This window comes from Neurospora crassa, linkage group I (assembly GCF_000182925.2).
Source record: "Neurospora crassa OR74A linkage group I, whole genome shotgun sequence".
NCBI classification, from domain to species: domain Eukaryota; kingdom Fungi; phylum Ascomycota; class Sordariomycetes; order Sordariales; family Sordariaceae; genus Neurospora; species Neurospora crassa.
In genome coordinates this window covers 5,814,591-5,834,611 of record NC_026501.1, presented here as the reverse complement: position 1 = coordinate 5,834,611, position 20,021 = coordinate 5,814,591, and the positions used below count along the sequence as shown (strand labels likewise).

Here is a 20,021-nt window from a genome sequence, read left to right as displayed (position 1 = left end):
TCCAGCCGGGCAGCAGTTACCTACCCAATCCTCGAACTTCCAAGACGTTCGCACTTGCCTTGATAATCACTCGAACGTATGATGGACGTTGACTGGAATCTCTCAAAGCCCATACTCCAATTTCGAACTGTTGGCACACGCCTCGCCGTCTCTTGTCCGAGGACTGGAGGTAACCATCAGACTGACTGAGGGAGTGAGTACCGACTTCCATTATCGGACTTTTAGTTTGGTTCCATCGAGTCACCTGAAAAGGGGCTGACGCGGCTTCGTTTCAGTCTCAGGTTGGTGATCACCCGTTCACCCACCCGCATCTATGGAGTTCTCCATGTGGTGAGAGACTGACGGCGTGTCTAGTAGGGTTGATGAAATGGAAGGCACGCATGGAATGAAAGAGGACATTGGTAATGATTGACACTTTCCCAACTCAATGGAAATTCAGTACTACGAACGCAGACAATTTACGGCATTCATCCGTCATCAAGCTACAAGTAGTCCAGTTTTCTTCATAAATCTTCAAATAGTGGTGGTATTATCCAATGTAGTCTCCTGAACGAACTTCTCTTGGCTTTCGTGGCTTTCTCCAAACTGCTTCTCATCTCATCGCAACACATCATACGGGAAACCTTCTCCTTTCCTCTGCCACTTCTCCCCATTTTGCTCCATGACCTGACTGTTTTAAGATTTCGTCGTCATTCCGCACCACTTTTGTTTCCATCATCCACGCTCACCATCCCTCAGCACCTCCACTCTCCGACCCTGTTAACACCCCCCGGCACCGAAAACCCATTTGCCCGATCATCCACCATCACCACCATACAAGTGATACTACTCCAATCCTAAATCTTGATATCCATATTATCAAAAAACCCATCCTTGGAAAGACTAAGAGGAGGTATCGTAAATCGATGTTGTTGTTGTTGTTGTTGCTGCTGCTGCTGTTGATCTTGTAGATCTAGTTGGTGTTGCCTATTAGACGTAGCCGTCATAGTCGCGGTGGCGGCAAGTGTGTTCTTGAAAAAGTCGACTGTCGTTGTTGTCGACGCTGCGTCGGGGGTTTCGTAGATGGTCCCCACGGGTAGGGAGAATTTAAGGCTGTGGGAATGGAGGTGGGAGTATTTGTTTGTTGGTGGGTTGGGGAATTGGGCTAAGCTGGTGATGGTGGTGGTGGTGGTAGTAGTGGTAAAGGGGAGAGAGAATGATCGTTGTTTTTGGTATGTGGGTTCCTGTTGTGGTTGTACTTGGTGGTGTTGTTCCTGTTGTTGGTGGTGTTGGGGTTGAGGGAATACGGTGCTGCCGCTAGTGGCGCTGTTGCGTCTATCGAACTGCTGCTGCTGCTGCTGCTGCTGGTGCTGTAGTATCGACTTGTGCCTGAGTGATTCCGTTGATACCGTTGATCGCTTAGGAACAGGTACCCGGATCGCCGTAATAGCCACTCCCTGACGTGACCGAATGATAGCCTGATCATGACTTAACCTCGCAAGCCGTTTCGCCTCCTCTCGTCCACCCTTGAAGAATTCCAGCAGATCCTGCAACTTCCCCGGAGCCTGCCCCTCCAAGAACCCCCGAGCGTGTCCCGTCGTTTGCGCATCCCACCCCAAGATGGGCTGTTCATCGCGTGTCATGTGTCCATACAACTGCGCAAACAACTCCTTCCATGCTTGGTGGACCACCGGCTGATGAAGCAGGCCGTAGATTACCAGACTATGATTCCAGTGTGCTTTGTTGTGATTATCTTCGTAGTGCTTCGCTACATGGTCGACAAATCGATGACTGGCGCCCATGAACGCCCCGCAGAATCCACAGGCCCACGCCGTCCTCCGTTGCGTAGACCGGACCACTTGCTCAGCGTGAGGGCAGGTCCTGCACCCGTGTGCGTTCTTGTGATGTTGGTTGAAGGTGTTGGCGTCCCAGAAGATGATGTTACAGTCCGGGCAGGGGTAACGCTTATGTCGGTCGTGGAATTCGTCCTCGTGCCTCAGCCAGTCGACCTTGCGCTGGAAACTGACATTGCAGGGTATGCACCAGTAAGGGCCTTGGGGCTTAGCGGCACCTTGGTTGTTGATCTTAAATCCTGCAAGGACTGATGGTGTGGTTTTGACTGAAGGCGAAGTGTTTATGTCGTAAGTGTTCTGGGATGAGACTGAACTCGTTGAGGTTGCCTCTGATGAGATGCTGGCCCTTCCTGATGACCCCGAACTGGTTGTCGATACGGAGTTGTGACGGCTCATGTCGTTGATTGTCGAAGCGTGCTGTTCCTGCGGTGAGAAAAGAGAAGAATGTGTTGTGTATCACCAGTGTCTTCGAAGGAACTCCTGATTCATGGTTAGTCGATGGCTGTTTGGCTGGAGTTAGGGGCAGGCCGAGTCAACACACCCCCTTATTATAACCCTCCAAGAAAGCGGATAAAAGCTCGTCGCGCGATATTCCGGATTTAGTCAGGGTGTCAAGATGTAGTCGGGCCGCAGCTAGACTGTTGGTTGATGCACGGGGATCAAAATCCGTTGCCTTTAAATGGTTAAACTGCTGGGCCTGCCAGAAAACGCCGTTTGAATAAAAAATGGCGTTTTGCTGTGTTTTATGGGAGTGAAAACAGGACTGCCGATCATGAACGTGAAAACTGGTACCTTCACCATTCATATGTACATACGTAGGAGACAAGATTAGAGGAAGAAGGTTCGGCAGACAAGCGCAGGCGCTTCATCCGAGCGGCGCGGGAAGGGAAGGGGATGGGAGGGGATAAAACAAAAGGTTATACCCCCTTGTTGGTAGCACGAGTAGTAATAAGAGGGACGCGAAAGCGATGGAACGCTGCGGCGAAGATAGTGTACCAGGCAGGGATGGTAGCGAAAACGAAGAGACTTGGGAGCAAAAGAGGGTGCAATCTCCACGAGACCGTCCAGCGAATTAAAGGCTTGACCTGGACGGAAAGATGTGAGACGGCGGCGCGCCCCATTCACGTATTTCGGGTTCTTCTCTATGGCCCATCTCATAAACCTCACGTCCACTGGATGATATGACTCGCTCGACTCGGGTGAGAGCCCGGCCAAAGACAGATGGAGCAAGTATGCTTGTATGAAAAGTGAGACCTCGAATGTGCCTCATCGTCGGCGGTCAGCAATTAAGAAGATGACGGACGGGAACTGAATGCTGCACTCGTTCAAGGTTGTGAAAACGGGAAAACGGGTCGAACAGCTGACGATTATCGTCAGTCTCACCACGTCGAGTTAGAGCCTTGCTGCGGATTCGAGGTGATGAACAGAGGACCTGCCGTCCTCATAAAGTATACAGATCATTCTGATGCCCGTGCATGTATCATGTTAACAAGGCGTCGAGAGGCGTCGCATCTTGACTGGTCAGTCAGAAGCCGAAGACAGGCAAAGTCGATCCAGACGGACGGGAATGAAAGGGTTGAAGATTGGATTGCAGAACATGGGGGACAAGTTCGGCAAGGGTTCCAACCCTGGGGACGGAGAAGCGCCTCTTTGCGCTGTGACTGGTCAGCGAGGTAGCATCCGAAACAAGGCGTCAGCTGTTTCGAAACACCCAAAGGCACCCAAGAAAAGCCGATGAACCCCTTCCTCGCCTCGCTCGCCTGCAGCATGGGCTACTGTGGGTGGCTCCGGTGGGCGACCAATGAACAAGCCGGAACAACGCCCCTGAGAGGTTCCGAGATCCTGTTGGCTGATTGTTTGTTTCCTTTCTCTGATGCGACCTTGGCTGTCACCGTCTCGTCGGTCCCTGGGGTTGAGAATGTGCAACATCGCCGCCGAACGAAGTGGATAGAATACATACTAGTCGATATCGATGTTTGATTCGGGCAGGATGTTGATGAATCTCGAAATGGAAGTTGTCAAACCTCCAGAAGCGGCGGTAAACGCGCTGCCTTGCACATTGATATAGTGCATGCAACCCTGATCACCGCATCGCACATGCACAGCGGTTAAAACATATTCGTCTCCGAGTACCCTTTCTAGCTATGATGATCTACTGCTTTGTTATTTTTATTTCGCTTTATTTTCCCTCCTTTCAGAAATGAAAAGAGATTGTTCGTATGCCTCAGACGACATAGGGGTATCGAATGGTAACCCAGTAACACAAAACACACTCCCAGACTTATAGCACGCCCCAAGAGCCATAATGTCCTGCCCTAACCTCAAACTCCCCGTCTTTTGACATGGCGCAAATTTGTACAGTCGATGAATTCCACTCGCCTTTGTTGCTTTTGTTGCCCCCTTATGCAATTGCACCACATAACTACCACTCATCGGTAGCTTCTAGTCTTTAATGCAAGTGTCGTGCTCCAACCACCCCAGAAATCGTTGCTTCCTTCGCAGTCGTGATACATCACATCTTTCCGACTTCGCCGCTCAAACGCTGAGCCTCACTTCTTCTCGCCCTTGCTCCCTTTCCTATTGAGCTCCTCGGTGCATGCCAAAATATGGCCTATAAAAGATCCGTGATAGGCTGCAGTATAAACGAAACACTTGAAACAAAATACAGCCTCCGGAACGCTGTGATGTGCGCCATCGGGTGGTTGGCCAAATGCTTTGCTCGACTGGCCGGATTCCGAGGCATTCTTCCCCAGCCGCTTATTACCCTTCAGCAATATTCCCCGCATCACTGCCGGCAAGCAACTCGGCCAACAGTCTTTAGGCTTATCCACAGCCGGTGGGTGATCTGTATCACGCTAGATAAGCTCAAAGCCAGTCTTCAGCAGTTCGGGGCCCGTTGCCAGCATCGGACGTCCTTGCATCGGAAACGGCCAGAACAGGGGATTTTCCGTAGCGCTGGCCGTATGCTTAACATCTCCTGGCTGAATTTCCACTCTGGTCGCTGAACCGTGTCCTGATTCTACCCCCTCTCCCCATTTGCAGTTGAAGTCTTCCTCGGTAACTTCGGGAACGAAGAAATTGAGGCTGTTTGTAACCGGTCGAGTGGTTTGATAGCGGTCGACCCTGACACGTTGCTGCCCGTCCTCTCCACCTATCGTCTTGATGTCCACATCAATATTCCACTTCTTGGCCAGGTACTTGAGTATATTGAGCGCTTGTTCGGCGAAGTGGTGACATGGTGCCATCTCCGTAAGATCGGCAATTCCTCGACTTATGGCTTCGCCAACGCGAGGATCAAACCTCGGATGGCCATGGTCATTGGGTTCCGCTTGACCTATGCCTCCAGCGGGGTCGGGCGTTGCTGAGGACGTGGCCCCAATCGCCAGGTGCATGATGGAGGACGTGAGCACAAAGTAAGGGACAAATGATGGCGTCCGTCTTAACGTGTACAATTGCGAGTACGAGCGCACAAGCCCCAATATGGCATCGGCTGCCTGTACACACACATCACGCGGAGAAATGCTCGATCCAACAATGCGAAGTTTGATCAACGGCCGGAACAGGAGAAGAATGGCAAAATGGTAATACATGCTATGTCCAGTATTAGAAACGCCTCTCAAATCTTGCAACGGGCCAGAGATCTATAAACTTACTGCGCGAACAACACAGCGGGAGTGAAGTTATGGCCAAGTCGCAACACCTCTGGTATCCTATCATACCAGTTCAGATACTGTGTATATATCTTGAGCAGATCTCTGCTCGTAAGCGGCCGGCCAGGGGAGTGAAGGATGAATAATGATTGGTGAACTAGCTCGCTTAATTCACAGAAGCATTTGTACACCGATCGAACATTAGACGGTTGTTCGCACGATTGGTGTAGAGGAGCGCCTGTACCGCTCATCAGCTTACCTCCAAGCACGACCTCCAAAAATGATAAATTCTTACCATCGTCTGTGTAGGGTATCCAGAGCGAGGCCTCAATGTCATCGATGATAGCGGGCTTCGGAGGCAGCTGTGGGAAGCACGAGCACTGGGGGAGCGAGCCGGTGGCCAACGACCAAGCACTATCACATTTCACCATTAGATAAACGCCGCGTGCCATTTCGGCGGAATGTACTGGACTCACTGGTCGAGCGCAAATGCACCCCAGAATGTGGCTGCTTGAACCGCACTTTCGTCACAATCCTTGCCGTCATCTTGAACCCGATGCAGTCCCATCTCTATCGCCAGTCGGATACTCTGTCCGGCGTAGTACCAACTCTCAGAATCACGACCACAACTTGCCTCTCTGATGGACATTATACCCAAGGCTTGAATGGTAGTTAGCGTGTGATGGTTTTCTTCTTGATAAAATAGTCGCTGGCATTCCTTGAAGAAGTGATCACCCGACGAATACGGGTCGTTCGGGTTCGCGCGAGTACTAGGCTGGCTGGAAAACCGGCAACCCAACGCCAGAAGCGCATTCACTAATAGGGACGAGCAAAAGCGAGGTCGCCCGTCCATAAAGTCCTTGAGGAAGTGTTCTTTGCTGAGAGACGCAAATGTAGGGTACTCCCAGCAAAAGTACAGCGCCAGCAGATGTTGAACAAGACCGTCATCCGAAGTGATGGTCGTCCATGTAGTAGGCGGTGCCCGCGAATGCAGTGCCTCGGTAGCAAGTACTTGGTCAAGACCGCGGAATCTCTGGTTTTCTGAGTTGACGCCAGCCCGAGTTTCCGCCCACGATTCCGCTCTTGACTGCGATTGCTGCCCATTTTCTGAAGTCCAGCTCATGGCCTTTGCCTGCGAGTTGCCACGCACCGTCTGAGAATGAGAGGAGAACTGGCCATTCCAGAGACTATGAGGCTCGGGATCATGCCTGATAGCCCGCGGAAATTGACCTGGATGGCCTTGTACCAGTTGGTACTGGCTTGGTTGAAACTCAGCCAGCTGATGCGGACCCGTAGTAGGGTGCTGGCCTGGCAGCCCTTGACCTGGAAATCGGCTGATGGGAGCCAAACCTGGAATAGCGCCGCCATAAGACCCAGCTGGGTCGCCCGAGAAATTAAAGGCACCAGGAGCTGACCCGACTAGTCGATCGATGGAAGGAAGTGTGCCACCGCCCGAGGGAAGCGTCCCCTCCAGCCACGAGGATATCATATCGATGCTCTGGCCGTTGCGCAAGCGCTGTAAAACCCCGTCCCATTTATCCGTGCGCCTGAGGGCGTTTATCACATGCTCGTTGTTCCGTTGCTCGCGCCTCAGCTGTTCGATCTCGTTTCTCAGTGTGTCCTTGGACTGACGGACAGGGACTTCGTAGACACATTCGGTGTTCTGATATTTACATCGAGCACAAGGCTTCTCGCCGTCGCACTGTATAACAATCGAGGAGATTAGCTACGACCATTAAGGGACATCCCAGGTAGTGGAAGGGAAAGGGAGACCAGGACTCAAAGGAGTTCCCAGCCAACTAACACACCTTTGCGCGCTTCTTGCGGCACTCGGTGCAAGCCGTTGGAGTGACAAGTCCCAATCCTCGCTTGCGTTTCGAGACGGTTTGGCTGGTGGGCGGACCCCCCGAGGGCGGACCGGTGGGCGGGCCGGAGGAAGAGGTGGAGGGCGTGGGCTGAGAAGCGGAAGCAGAGGCAGGACGGTTTCCTCCGGCCGTTGTGGAGGGAGCGGGCGATGTCGCAGGAAGGACCGGACGGCTCCCACTTGCGCTTGGATTGCCTCCTCCTTCCATTGGATCCATGTCTCAAGGCAGCCGTCACGGCCTGTGTTCAAATACCGCGCACCGTACGGTATACTCTGGAAACGATCCCGTCAACGCGCACTGACATGCTGTGCTGGGGAGCAAGGATGACGACCGGGCGATGAAGACGAGGCGGCGGCACAAAGAATTGCTTTCGGTCGGACGGTAGGTATGTCGTCCAAAGGAAAGGTACAAGGAAGTGAAGCTGGAGATATGCGTGAATATTGAGAGTTGCCAGCGTATGTAAGGCTTAACGAACGGACCAGGGACGTAAAAGACGTTGACTCCTAAAAGGCCTGGCTTGCGACAGGGATGATGATGATATTACGTTGATTCGTTAACGGCATGGCAATGCAGGTTGCAGAGTTCCTCGTCGAGGTAGCTCCATGCCTTTCGATGGGTGGAGACTAAAGACGGGAATCTGTATGCATCGGCGATCGAGGAATTGGACGAGCAAGTAGCACATAGGATAAGAACCGGAGCTCGAGTTGCGATGGTTAAGAGCTTGCGCGCGCGCGAGAGAGAGAGAGAGAGGAACGAACGCGAACGCGCTCGGATGTATTTTTCCAGAAAGGGCAAGAGTTATAGTATCTCGAGCTTCGGCTGGGATCCGAGGAAAAGACGGTTGTGGTGGTGACGAGACTAGTCATGAGCTAACTTCTCCATACCTTTTATACCGCGAATCACGAATCGGCAATGGTAATGTCCCATGTGGTGAGAATTGGCCGAGCCTGCGCACCTCATCTCGCGATGTCGCGATGCTGTTCCCAGATCGTCCTGGTACTGGAACTAAATAGCCAGGCTCCGCGGCAAGATGGTGGGCGCTTAGCTGAGGGGTGCAACTGATGAGATCGGGGACGGCGTGGCTGCTGAGTGTCTTGCAAGTCCCCTCCCGGAATGGGGAAAAAAGAAGTTGGAGAGTCAAGAGAGTGGAATTGGGGGGGACGACATGGATCCAATCAAATTTGATGACGGGATGACGGCCTTCTCCACTAATGGTCCACAATGTTAGGTAGTACCAAACCTCAACCCACGACGGCAAGGTGGAAGCAGATGAAGTCAGGCTCGAGCCAAGTTGCCAGGTTTGAGATCATGTTTTGGGATCTCGGCTCCTGCAAATGTCCGAATTGCCCCGAGCTTCACCCTACGAGCCCACCAAACAGAACACCAGGATTGCCGTATAGATATCTCATGTCCTTACCCGCGATCCCGTCTGTATTGTAGATGTTACCCGCGTAAGCTCATCTTGTAGTATAGTCTATTTACCTTTTTTTTTTTTTTTTTTCTTGTCCTCTTTTAGGCTCGCTCGTCTCCGACTGAGACGGAGGGTTGGAGTCAATGTGATAGCAGTTCACAATAATATGTGTACATATTATACATATCATTTAGAAGTTGGGGTTGCCATAGGCTCTTTGAAATCCCATAGCTGATTATTACTAGCTAACCTTGATTTGTCCTTTTCAATTAACCGGCCTCCAGGGAACAACATATGGAGCGAATCTGGCAACTATTGGGTATCTCGCCATCAGAGGCACCAGCTATTGTATGTATCGATATAGCTGTGTTCATCCAATATCTCACCGAGCAAGTGGAAGTATCCATCTTGAAGCCCGCATTTGCATGTGCCCGTTCGGCTTCCGATATCTGTGGTGGATGGACCCTGAAATATTTCCACTGACGTCGCGCCGCAATCGGAGTAGGGCAAGTACAAAATCCAGTCTCAGGTGTCGGAGTGCGCCACCTAGGTAGGAGGGTCTCTTTAAACTAGAGGACCAGGACTCATCCGAACGCTTTCATCACCAATTATCGTGAAAGTAGACATTCTTCGCACATCGTATTCTATCATACATCTGAGCCTGGAGAGTCGTTTATTTGTAAACTATACACAGCTGGCTGAGTTTTACCTTTTACATTCGACAGCGTTTGATTTTGTTGAGCAATGGCTTGATTTGCTGTTATTCTCAACGGTTGTTTCTGAGTCAAGATTCGTACCGTGAACATACACTCCTACCATAGAACCTATTAATCAAGGGAAAAAAAAAAAGGAAGAGAAAAAACCAAAAGGACACACACGTGCCAGGAACATGCCAGTCGAATGCATGACATATCAGCTTGGTCGTTGCCGATCGGAGATCTACACGTTTCGCGACTTAAAGTGTGGGGTTGGTGCAACCTTAATCCCTCATCGGTTGTGGCACGTATGGAGACATATGTTATATATCAAGTTCAAGTTCAAGCCGCCCCTACACATTCCGGTATACCGAAGCATCCGAAAACAATCGATGCCCAACCCTTCAAAAGATTTATACCCAGTAAGGACTGGTGTTCTACGGCAGCGGGGGATCCAACATGGCAGTATTGTCCTGCTAGCCTAAAATTAACCTAATGGTGACATGTATTCCTCAGAGTCCAGCATCTAACAACCCTCTGACCGTGAACACGACCTCTAGCCCCTTCTTCTCTCTCCTTTGCTTGGACTTCTTCGGGGAGTTCGCGGAGGCAGCATCATCCTCACATCCGGGGAATTATCAGTGTCGGTCGCCTCGTCAAAAAATTGCTGACGAGCTCGTCTCGGGGTTTCGATGGGCGCAAAGATGTACGCCTGCTGTGGATTGTGAAACGCCGGGGTGCTGAAGATTGGATGGAGGGGAGTCGGCGGCGGCGCTGCTACTGGTGCCGGTTCTGCACGTTTTCGGGGCGAAGATGGTTTGAAAACTCCAGAGTCACGTAGGGAGCCGAATCCTATATTGGTACCAATGATAGCGACCAGGAATGCTGATAGGATGAAACCCTTTGCACAAGTTAGCAATGGGCCCATGCATGGTAATGTGTGCAAACCTCCAACTTACCCAGGTTTTGTAGGATATGATAGTAAAGAATTCGTTCAATATCTCGGCCATATTCCTTGCTGAGATCTGGGTCATCATCACAGTCGACGGGTCCTGATTCATACACGCTTCCCATTCGTTACAGGGCAACTCCAAAGCCGGTGCCCGATTCAACTTGGGAGCGCACAAGTTTTTATGGTAATTGCTTGTACATTGCGATATTTCGTGCATCAGATTTGACCGAGCCCTGTCAGCGGCACGCGAAAGATCGTTGCGTACAGCCATCACACAACTGAAGACTGCGAACAGAATAACGCCGATCAAGAACGTGTTGATGACGAACTGTAGCCATCTCGAGAGCACCGCCGGAGCAGCAGGATATTTGCTGACGGTGTCGAGGAAGCTGGTAAGCCAACCAGAACTGGCATTTTTGTCTGTCGATGACCGCCTCCTTCCAGGCCGTATGCCCTCCTCCCAGTCACTATCAGATTCGTCGGATGCATGGTCGAGGCGAGATCGTACGCTTCCCACGTCTCGGTCGCCGCGCTGGCGTTTCCGCTTCCTTACTTGTCGAGGACGCCCATTTTGAAGATATTGCCTGCTGAACATGGCCTTGCCTGCTTGCAGTGGTGTATAAGCCGTAGCTGGAATTCTGAAACTATCATCGAACATGGTCTCTGGCGTGTCGGGTGGCATTTCAGAGATGTCCGTCATGGCGGGACTCGCCTCTGAGGGCGACTCTAGCGTCTGCTCATCGGTTCGCTTCTGAGGTGTCGTAAAGGCGGGGTTTCGAAACTGGGGCGCCGTTGGCTTATTGTGTAGTTGGGGATTGAAGGATGTATTAGGAGGTTTCAGGGTATCGCGGTGCTCGTTGACAATGCTGCTTTGGGGAGCAGCTGAGGTGGCTCCGAACGTGGGGTTGCTAGTCTTTGATGGCTGTGAACTGAACGAAGCTGTTGGCGCGATGACGTCCTGTCAGCAAGAAGCTACTAGAGCATAGCATTGGAGACGAAGCCGAAATTATGCCACCGCAGAGTCAATTTCAAGAAGAGGCGTTGGCATTTGTATGTTGCGCCGCATGCTGTAGAGGAGTGCGACCTACATAGTGGTGGTTGCTTTGACAGTAAAGAAGCAAAGGGGCTTGTGTGATCCACGGGCGGGTTGTTATCAAATTCCCATTCCATTGGCGATTCGTTTCCTCGGCGATCCATGATGACGGGGCGGTCGACGTGCGCGTCGATGTTGGTGCGTTAGGAAGTTCACATTTGTCTTGGGAGTTGATGGGTGGATGGACAGTCTTATGGTTGAGAATAGAGGAGGGCGGGACGACGTCAAATGATCCTCCCTTCTTTTTTTTCTCTTTGGAGACAAAGCTTCCAAAGGTCAGGGATATGACCGCGGAAGTTACCCAGGACAAAAAGTTCGGTCGTCGGTGGCAACGGCGCGCCAAAGTAAACACATGGAATTCGGTCACGGCCCAAATAATTTGGCCCTGGTCGTGACTGTCTGTCTTCTACCTAGCGTATTTACCTAGGTAAGGTGGTAAGCGAGCTCCCTGGCTTCTGCTGCGTGCCTGGAGTGTCTTCAAGTAGTAGGGACACCCCACAGCGTGTAGAGCCACCCCACAGCGTGTAGAGCCACCCCATGCAAACTAGTATCACTGACGCAGCAACACCCGGCGCGGTAGATTTGCTCGTGGCTAAACAGCGCACAGACCAAGCGGCCAGCCCGTCACCTCGTTTGGGGATGGATTGGAGAATTGAACTGACTTGAACTATTGTCTTTTACGCAAAACAACCAAACCGCCACTCAAAACACCGAAGAAATTTCAACCATTGCGTCGTCTTCTTTTCCGCCGATAGATTCTTGCGTCTGAAGAAAGACCAGTCTTGAGCTATCCCAACGAACCATCTCGCGTGCATCAGCATATCAACACCCATTCAGCAACAGCCATGTCGGACGCCGCTTCTCCGGCGGGTTCCCCTGCTGCCGAACCCACTGAGCATCGCGATGAGGACCAGGTCAACGAGACACACCAGGACGACGGAAGCAATCACGGAGGAAATGACGAGGATAACGATGGAGGCAACGATAAGGATTCCGATGTTCTGTCCGAAATCGACGAAAATGAGTTCGGCGATGATTACGGCTCCCGGCCCGTTGACATTGACGAAAATGTGGCCATGAAGCTGAAGGCGCGGAGAAAGACGACTACAGAGACGACGAAGAAGCCAAAAGAAGGACGGAGGCCCAAGAAGCGGTCGCGTGGTGACGATGACGTTGACGCTGCGGATGACGACGGTGAGCGCCGACCACGCAAGGTCCGCGCCGAGGGCGAGCGGCGTGCTAGGAAGGAGGTAGAGGAGCAGCAAGCACAGCAGGAAGAGAACCTCACCCCAGACGAGCGCAGACGGCGCGCTTTGGAACGCGCTATTGACGCTGCTGTCAAGAACCCCACCAAGCGCAGGCGAAAGAAGGACGATATCGTAAGGAGTCTCCCAATGACACGTGCAGGCTTTGTCATACACGCATGTTGACCGACATTTGAACAGGACCTCGAAGAGGAGACGGATGAACAGATTGCAAACCTCAAGGTTGCCATGGAGAAGGCCTGCGTAGCCGACAACGAAGCCCGCGAACAAAAACAGCCGGCCGTGCACAAGCTCAAGCTCCTACCTCAAGTTACCGCGATTCTAAACCGGACCGCAATCCAGGACTCTGTACTCGATCCCGAAATCAACTTCCTCCAGTCTGTCAGATATTTTCTGGAACCTCTGAACGATGGAAGTCTACCTGCGTACAACATTCAGCGCGCCATCATGAGCGCGCTCATGAAGCTTCCCATCAACAAAGATGTGCTATTAAGCAGCGGCATTGGCAAGGTCGTCGTTTACTACAACAAGAGCAAGAGCCCCAGCGCGGACATCAAACGTGATGCGGAGCGGTTGCTGGGCGAATGGAGTCGCTTGATCCTGAAGAGGACTGACGACTACAAGAAACGTCACATTGAGATGCGTGAAATTGATGTCGGGTATGTGTCTTTTATCCATCTTCCTCTCAACAACCAACCATGCTAACCTTGCTTCCTTCACTAGTGCTGTGAAGCTAGGCCAACGCGAAGGCGGCAGCTCCCAAGTGACACTGACCCAGCGTCCCGCCGGCAAGTCCCGCTACGAAATCGAGCGCGAGCGCGCCCTCGCTCCCGAAGTACGCAACAACAACCGCGCCAGGCCCGTCGGTCTTCCCGCAAGCTACACCATTGCTCCCAAGAGCACGTATATCCCAGGCCAGGCGCCGACCGATCATCGCCCCATTGGTCACAGCGGTCACGAGGCTTTCCGGAGGATGACCCAGAAGGGCAAAGGCAAGCGTTAAGAAAGTCGATTCATATCCTCGTTCCGGGGTTATCGCTCGAATCTCGTAACAATACGATACATTCAGATCAAACGGTTGATCAGTACATATAGATATGGCTGAGCTCAATCGACGTGGGGGAACGAAGGGATGAAAAATGGATATAACAAACAGCGAGCAGAGTTGAAAACACCAAGGAGATGGGGGCACGACTGCCTCCTAGCTGGATTCCTTCCCGGGCAAGCAAATAAAGAAAAACATGATCAGTGCTATTGCTGCTGCTGCAGGAGTTGCTAAGGGACGATGATATGGTTGGGTGAAGGATTTTTCTACATTTCCACAAACGAACGACAGGGTCGGCTCGGTTCTCGCTCACACATCCATAGAATGAAATAGGGGCATCTCGCTGGGCAAGCTGCGGGGCGCAAATTAATCGTTGCACATTGATACACTTGAACACGTTTTTCTCCTTGCGGAAAAGTTGGACTGATCATATCCAGATGGCCGTTCCCACCTGGTTCTTATAATGGATTCAGTTTTTTATCGAGCAGGTCATAATGGGGTCAATGGATGGAATTACTAGCACCGACATACCTGCTACCGACGAAATGCCAAGAATAGACTAGTAGATAACTTACAGACTCACGTCTTTCGTATCTCAAGTCATGGTCCATCTCTATTGATCATTCCTAAAGGTATCCAGATGAAGAGAGAGAACCAAAGTGAAAGCTAGATACCGTGACCATCACTAACTTTTCTGCCCCTGTGGCATGTCAACTCGACCCAACCTTAAAAAAAAGGAAGAAAAAAAAAGGGAGAAAATAAATGTGACAAACGCAAAGGCAAAACCACAGACGAATAAGAACCGATCCAAGAATTATGAACAATTTGGCTTCATCATGTATCGCGGTATCCTATCACGAGCCTATCGATCCATCGCAGACGTGGGGAACATGTGAGAATGAAATGTCTAAAATATACTTGCTACTGTGAAACAAGGAAAAACATTGAAGGTATCTGATCTTTCGCTATAGACATGTAAAGCACACTCCCCCTTATAAACACGAGAAAGAACATGAAAAACAGCTCTCTGCTGAAGTTATGATAGGCAAAGCTAGATCGACTCGCTGTGAAGGCCAACTTCCGAGCTAGGAAGAAGGCTAAGGAAAGGTAAAATGTGGATATTTTCTTGTTCCACAGGGATAAGAAGGTATATCAAGGATCGAGATGATGTACTTCCACGGTATAGATGCAAGCATCTTATCCTGATGTAGAAATCCTTATTCTGGTGCCAGCCGAGGCTATGTAGCCGCCGACAAGAAGGGGACTTTCCGGATGTGAAACAAAGAAAAGGAATGTCTCTGATTCCGGTCTAGTACCCACCCACTTGTCTTTCGATTCATAGCTTGCCTGCCAGCGCAGCGGTAGAATGAGCGTTCCAACATCTTTCTGCATTATACCAACAGAAGCAGAAAAAAAAAGACAAAGCTCTCTCTCCAAGGTGTGTGTTTCCGCTGAGGAGTACTAGGAGTGTCCATACCAGCCAGCCAGCTCTCCCTTCGTTCTTATTGTTTGTCACATGCACTACCCTCTCCCCACACTAGCCCCCCTGTCCAAAAGTGTCCAGTGTCCTCGGTGGAAATTTGAGCCTCCGGGTCGTGTCTGACATTCGGACGTAACGACAAAAGAAAACAAAAACATTTATCGCTTCCTAACCTCACTTGCCCAGCCCTCTATACCCTCACCACGACTTCCGACCTCTACCTTGTCGATCTTGATGCCCTTCATACCAGGAGTGTCCTCGAGCCAGCTGTGTCCGGCCATACCGCCTGCATTGGCTCGTCTCTCGGGTATCAGCTCCAACATGGGCATGAGGAAGTCTGCAATGCGCTGAGCCTCCTCTGCCTTGAAGTGATATTTCTCACGTAGTACATCCGGCAGCGCCCAATGCCTCAAGCGGTGGATGTTACGTAGCTCGCCTTTTCGGTTGAAGATCTCTTGCGACCATTTGCCGGATAGACAAAGGGACTTCGGGAAGGCACCCAGAAGCTCGATAATCTGCGCGATGTGGTCGTCGTCCTTGCCATACTTAGTTCCGGACTGCGGATCGAAAAGATAATCGCCGGTGATAAGCTCGAACACCTGTGGTCTTGTGTTAGCATCTGCGCTACATCTTTATTCAGGTCAAATTTACGTACCATGGCAGCCATACTCCAGACATCCGTGCTTGCACCCCACTTGGCACCCAGAATGACCTCGGGCGACCGATACTGTCGCGTCTGAATGTCGTTTGTGAAGTGGTGGTTGACCCAGCATGCGTTTCCGAGATCTGCAATCTTGACACTGATAATGTCAAACTGCATATCGTCTAGGTTGCGCTTGTCTCCCGAAGTCGCGGGGGGTGTAGCCGTCTTATCTAGCGAAATTCCCGAAACCTCCTTGCTCAGGAGATCGGCGCTCTTCTCACGCCGACTTTGGTCGTCCTCCCCGTTCTTGTTGTGGAACGGAGATCCTTCTTGCGATTTGGCCCCTGTTCAATGTCAGTCAGAGATTCGTGGATAGCACTTTCTGCAAATCATTTCTACTGACCTTCCGCCAACATCTGGCCAAGCGACTGGGGTGCTGGGGAGGGGAACATCGATCCCTGATTGAAGCTGGCATTGAGAGGCGAAGGCAACGGCTGGCTGCCAGTGATTAGGGTCCTCCGTCTCCTGCGACTATTCCGAGTGTTCTCTTTGTCGTTGGGCTCATCCTTCACGACCCTCTTCACAGTTTGCTCAACGTCGCCAATTTCAATCAGGACGTTTTCGGGCTTGAGATCTGTGTGGATGATGCCACATTCACGGTGCAGGTAGTCGAGACCGAGAAGGACCTGTTTTGTAATTTGTTTGACAAGAGCCATCGGAATACCCCTGTGATTCCACCTCTTGATGAGACCTAGGAGGTTCTCTCCCAAAACCTCGAAAACCATGCACACGTGGGTGCCATTGGGGCCCTTGTGTTCGAATGAGTCGAGAAGGCTGACAACATGTCGGCGACCGGGATGGTTGGGATTCGCTTGGACGATTTTGTTGAGAAGCTTGATCTCGTCAATGGCGGTTTCGGTGTAATGGGCGGCGGAGCGTACCACCTTGAGGGCTACGTGTTTTCCGGTGGTGTTGTCTCTTGATAGCCAGACTGTCGAGAAATGGCCCCATCCGAGCTTGCGCACTACGGTGTATTTGCCGTCCTTGAACTTTTCGCCAATGGTGACCGGATGGTAACCTCCCTTGCAGTAATCCTCCTGATCCTCCTCATCGGCAGTGTTCTCGGCGATGTCCTCTGCTGCCGAAGAGGACGAGGTCGGTGAGTTGGTCATAGCTGATGCTAAGTGTGCGGCCCTGTAAAAAGCACGATTGTAAGTATATGAGTTCACGATGGTTGTTTGGCCGAAATGTTGTCACGATTGGGGAGGATGGTGGGATGCGACAAGCGACGCGGAGTTAGGCTGGGGGGGACAGGTGGCGGGGTCTTAGTCAGGGTTGGGTGGGCTAGATCTGGTTCTCCGCAAGATGCCAAACTTTCAGCAGCTTCAGGACTGGGGGTTTGGGGGTGTGCACTGAGCGGAATCGCGAAAGCGGGGGGGACCTTGTCTTGATCATTGTCTTTATTTGTACTGCGATGTCGTCGACTTGGTTAAAATGATCGCGCCTCTCTTGAGACGGGGGGGTGAGGGACGGGCCGGGGTTTGCCAGGCGACGGCAAAGGGGAAGTTCGCGATAAAAACAATCAGAAATGGGCAGTAACCTGAAATTCTTGTTTGGGGTTGGGCTGGGGAGGAGTGGCTACGTAGGACGTCGGCCCTGAAAAGGAGGAGCGGTATGATGCAGTCTTTTTGGACTTGGAGGACGTGAGGGGGGCTAGGATGGCTGCGTGATGCAACACAGGAGAACCAAGGCCACCAAGGACACCACACCGTGACCTCAACATGGAAAAGTGATGCCACACCCACTCTCGAGCCAGCCACGAACAGGCTCACAAACGAGCCGCAAAGAGGTCGCAAGTCTTGTGTGTTCCAGGTTTCGCTTTCGCACTCCCAGGGCTCTGCCTGTCTTCACTCGAAGCTATGTACCAGTGATACACCCATGCGTGTTGCGGTCATGTCTGTCGTAACTCGTAGCGCGGAAGAACCTGGCTAGACAGGATGAATCCAATGGTACGCTTTCCCCTCCATGGACCCGGCCTACCGTACCCCGCCACTTGGCCAGCGACACGGCTGCCCGACGAACCAAAGGCTGTCCAAGCCCAAGAAAGAGAAGGCTGACACCATTGACTGCACGGGGCTAATACATATCTCCAGGGCAGCGAACGACCGACCGAACGGATGCTTTCTCGAAGCCGTGTCACAGGAGGGGGGGAGGGGAAAATAAATAACAAGAAAAAAGGAACAAAGGAAAAGAGGCCGAAATATAGGTATGCATGAAAGGAAGCGCAATGCACCTACCCGGGACCGTCTGTGGTAATGATGGGCTTCAACCCGTCCTTCTTCCTCTTGTTATTCGTATTGCTGCTGCTGTTTTTGTTCAGATTGCCGTTGGAGGCAGTCGCTGCGGGGGATGAAGCTACTTGAGCCGAGGTTTGCGCCGTACTGTCTTTGGCTTGTTGCGATCCGTTCATTGTTGGTATGTAGAAGGCAGGCTATCTATCGTACACGGGCCGGAGCGCGGTGTGAAGACGAAGTCGTGATCGGTTGGTGGTGAGGAAACACAGCAGCTGGAGTGCGCGAACTTGCAAAAGTTGTTGTCGTTAACAGTGAAGACAGGAGTCGGAAGGAGAGGTTGATGGCTGTGGGGAAGGCCCAAAATGCGATGCGACGGCGGCAGTAGTGGAGTGCAAAAAGGTCTCAAAATCTCACTGCCCTGCCTCTGACAAGTCCCATGTTAGCTCCTGATGCCTTGGGGCATTGGGTCATCAAAACAGGTTCAGGTGACGAAACGCGACTGATTCGTCGCCCAGTAACATGTCATAGAAGGGTGCAACAAGTTGATGGGGCAACGGAGGAAGATCGAGGCCGCCGACTGTCGCCTGAGCTCGTTGTGTGTCGTGCGCATCGATATCCAAAACCCCCAAGTGAAATCGCTGCGGCAATCGAGTGTGTTGTTTGCGCCAGTAAACGTTCGTCGCCGGTCCTTCATCTGATGCCCCCCCCTGGCTAGTAACGAAGATGCTGGATGCGTTTGGACGGATCGCGCAGTGGCGGATTTTCAGGCCAAGAAACGTGAAGCATCAAAAGAACGCCGCGCCTGTGATTGCAAATCCGCGCCATGCAATAACGATAGCTTGTGACTAACCTGGAGAGAGATACCCGTGGTCTTCTTCTTATTCTAGAAGTGTAACGCAATCGCCGGTACTGGCAGTATGTGGGCGAGAATCGAACCAAACAAATGACAGTGCCGATATGGATACTGTAGTGGGTTGCTGTCGTTGTTCAAAACACCAGTTGGGCGGGGGTTCTAAAGGCCTAAAGATTGGGCAAGGGTTTTAAGCTCGTGATGAGGAAATAAGAGGTAATCGTTATGCTTTGGTCGCAAGTTTAGTAGGTGTCGGGAGGTTCGCCAGTGGAATCGCGAGATTCCCCCGTGTCTGTCGAGTTACTCACAATGAGAAGAAGTGGAAGGAAGAAGTCGAAAGAAAAGTAAAAAAAAAAAAGAAAGAGCTTGATTTCGCGCGCAACTTGACAAGGACGGGATGAACGTCATCTATCTAGTAATAGCCGCTGCGGACTGCAGTGCCGCCGTAAGACGGGGAATGTGCCTTGCCTTGCACGTTACGATCACCTTTCTTCGCTGCCTTACACATGTATGTACTTGGTATAGCAGGGTGGTTGGTAGTTGCAAGAGGAAGAAAGTGCAAGAGTTCGTTTGATTTCGACGTCGGGTGTCCGCAACCAACTGCTTCAAACCGCTGCGGTACGTACTCTTGGTATAAATACGGTACAGTTCAATACTGGTTTGATTGTTAGCGTGGGACTTCTTCCGACTTTGAACAGGGGAGAAATGTGCGATCTAGCCTTTGTGATTGGTCTAAATCGTCAAAAAGCCAGGGTAGAGACAGGGCTTCGGAACAGCCTCCTCAGTATTCCAAAGACAATACCTAAAGGGGAAACATTTCCAGCGCTTTACCAGGGCTTGCATCGCCAAAGTCCACCGAACCAAACTTGAGAAGGAAAAGTGTGAATCGAAGTACCACGCCAACAATCAAACCAGGGTTGGAGTGTACAGTATTGTAGCGTACAAT

At 51.5% G+C, this 20,021-nt stretch overlaps 5 protein-coding genes across 7 annotated transcripts; 1 reads left to right on the top strand and 4 right to left on the bottom strand.

The window, feature by feature from the left end:
• Window positions 1-468: 468 nt before the first annotated feature.
• Window positions 469-2,994, bottom strand: NCU09206 (hypothetical protein). The gene is made up of 2 exons (XM_954057.2): window positions 2,374-2,994; window positions 469-2,312 (listed from the first exon to the last, which is right to left on the bottom strand). The coding sequence occupies exon 2, from the start codon at window positions 2,226-2,228 to the stop codon at window positions 837-839; it is 1,392 nt and encodes a 463-aa protein (XP_959150.1). The 5' UTR covers window positions 2,229-2,312; window positions 2,374-2,994; the 3' UTR covers window positions 469-836.
• Window positions 2,995-3,969: 975 nt separating this feature from the next.
• Window positions 3,970-8,458, bottom strand: vad-6 (vegetative asexual development-6). The gene is made up of 5 exons (XM_954056.3): window positions 7,291-8,458; window positions 5,959-7,184; window positions 5,778-5,896; window positions 5,486-5,720; window positions 3,970-5,423 (listed from the first exon to the last, which is right to left on the bottom strand). The coding sequence occupies exons 1-5, from the start codon at window positions 7,561-7,563 to the stop codon at window positions 4,688-4,690; spliced, it is 2,589 nt and encodes an 862-aa protein (XP_959149.3). The 5' UTR covers window positions 7,564-8,458; the 3' UTR covers window positions 3,970-4,687.
• Window positions 8,459-9,744: 1,286 nt separating this feature from the next.
• Window positions 9,745-11,900, bottom strand: NCU09204 (hypothetical protein). The gene is made up of 3 exons (XM_954055.3): window positions 11,494-11,900; window positions 10,413-11,344; window positions 9,745-10,354 (listed from the first exon to the last, which is right to left on the bottom strand). The coding sequence occupies exons 1-3, from the start codon at window positions 11,600-11,602 to the stop codon at window positions 10,010-10,012; spliced, it is 1,386 nt and encodes a 461-aa protein (XP_959148.1). The 5' UTR covers window positions 11,603-11,900; the 3' UTR covers window positions 9,745-10,009.
• Window positions 11,901-12,170: 270 nt separating this feature from the next.
• On the top strand, window positions 12,171-14,418 carry NCU09203 (transcription factor iws-1). Its single transcript, XM_954054.2, has 3 exons — window positions 12,171-12,877; window positions 12,944-13,422; window positions 13,487-14,418. Exons 1-3 carry the CDS (start codon window positions 12,344-12,346, stop codon window positions 13,764-13,766), a joined length of 1,293 nt encoding a protein of 430 aa, XP_959147.1. The 5' UTR covers window positions 12,171-12,343; the 3' UTR covers window positions 13,767-14,418.
• NCU09202 (protein kinase dsk1) lies at window positions 14,392-19,605 on the bottom strand. Of its 3 annotated transcripts, XM_011394952.1 has the most exons (5): window positions 19,076-19,605; window positions 18,229-18,649; window positions 16,335-17,125; window positions 15,944-16,275; window positions 14,392-15,887 (listed from the first exon to the last, which is right to left on the bottom strand). In XM_011394952.1, the coding sequence occupies exons 2-5, from the start codon at window positions 18,399-18,401 to the stop codon at window positions 15,447-15,449; spliced, it is 1,737 nt and encodes a 578-aa protein (XP_011393254.1). In that variant the 5' UTR covers window positions 18,402-18,649; window positions 19,076-19,605; the 3' UTR covers window positions 14,392-15,446. The 3 variants fall into 3 exon arrangements, with proteins under 3 accessions (XP_011393254.1, XP_011393255.1, XP_011393253.1); XM_011394953.1 differs by lacking the exon at window positions 19,076-19,605 and having other exon boundaries at window positions 17,532-18,250; XM_011394951.1 differs by lacking the exon at window positions 19,076-19,605 and having other exon boundaries at window positions 16,335-18,250.
• Window positions 19,606-20,021: the final 416 nt, after the last annotated feature.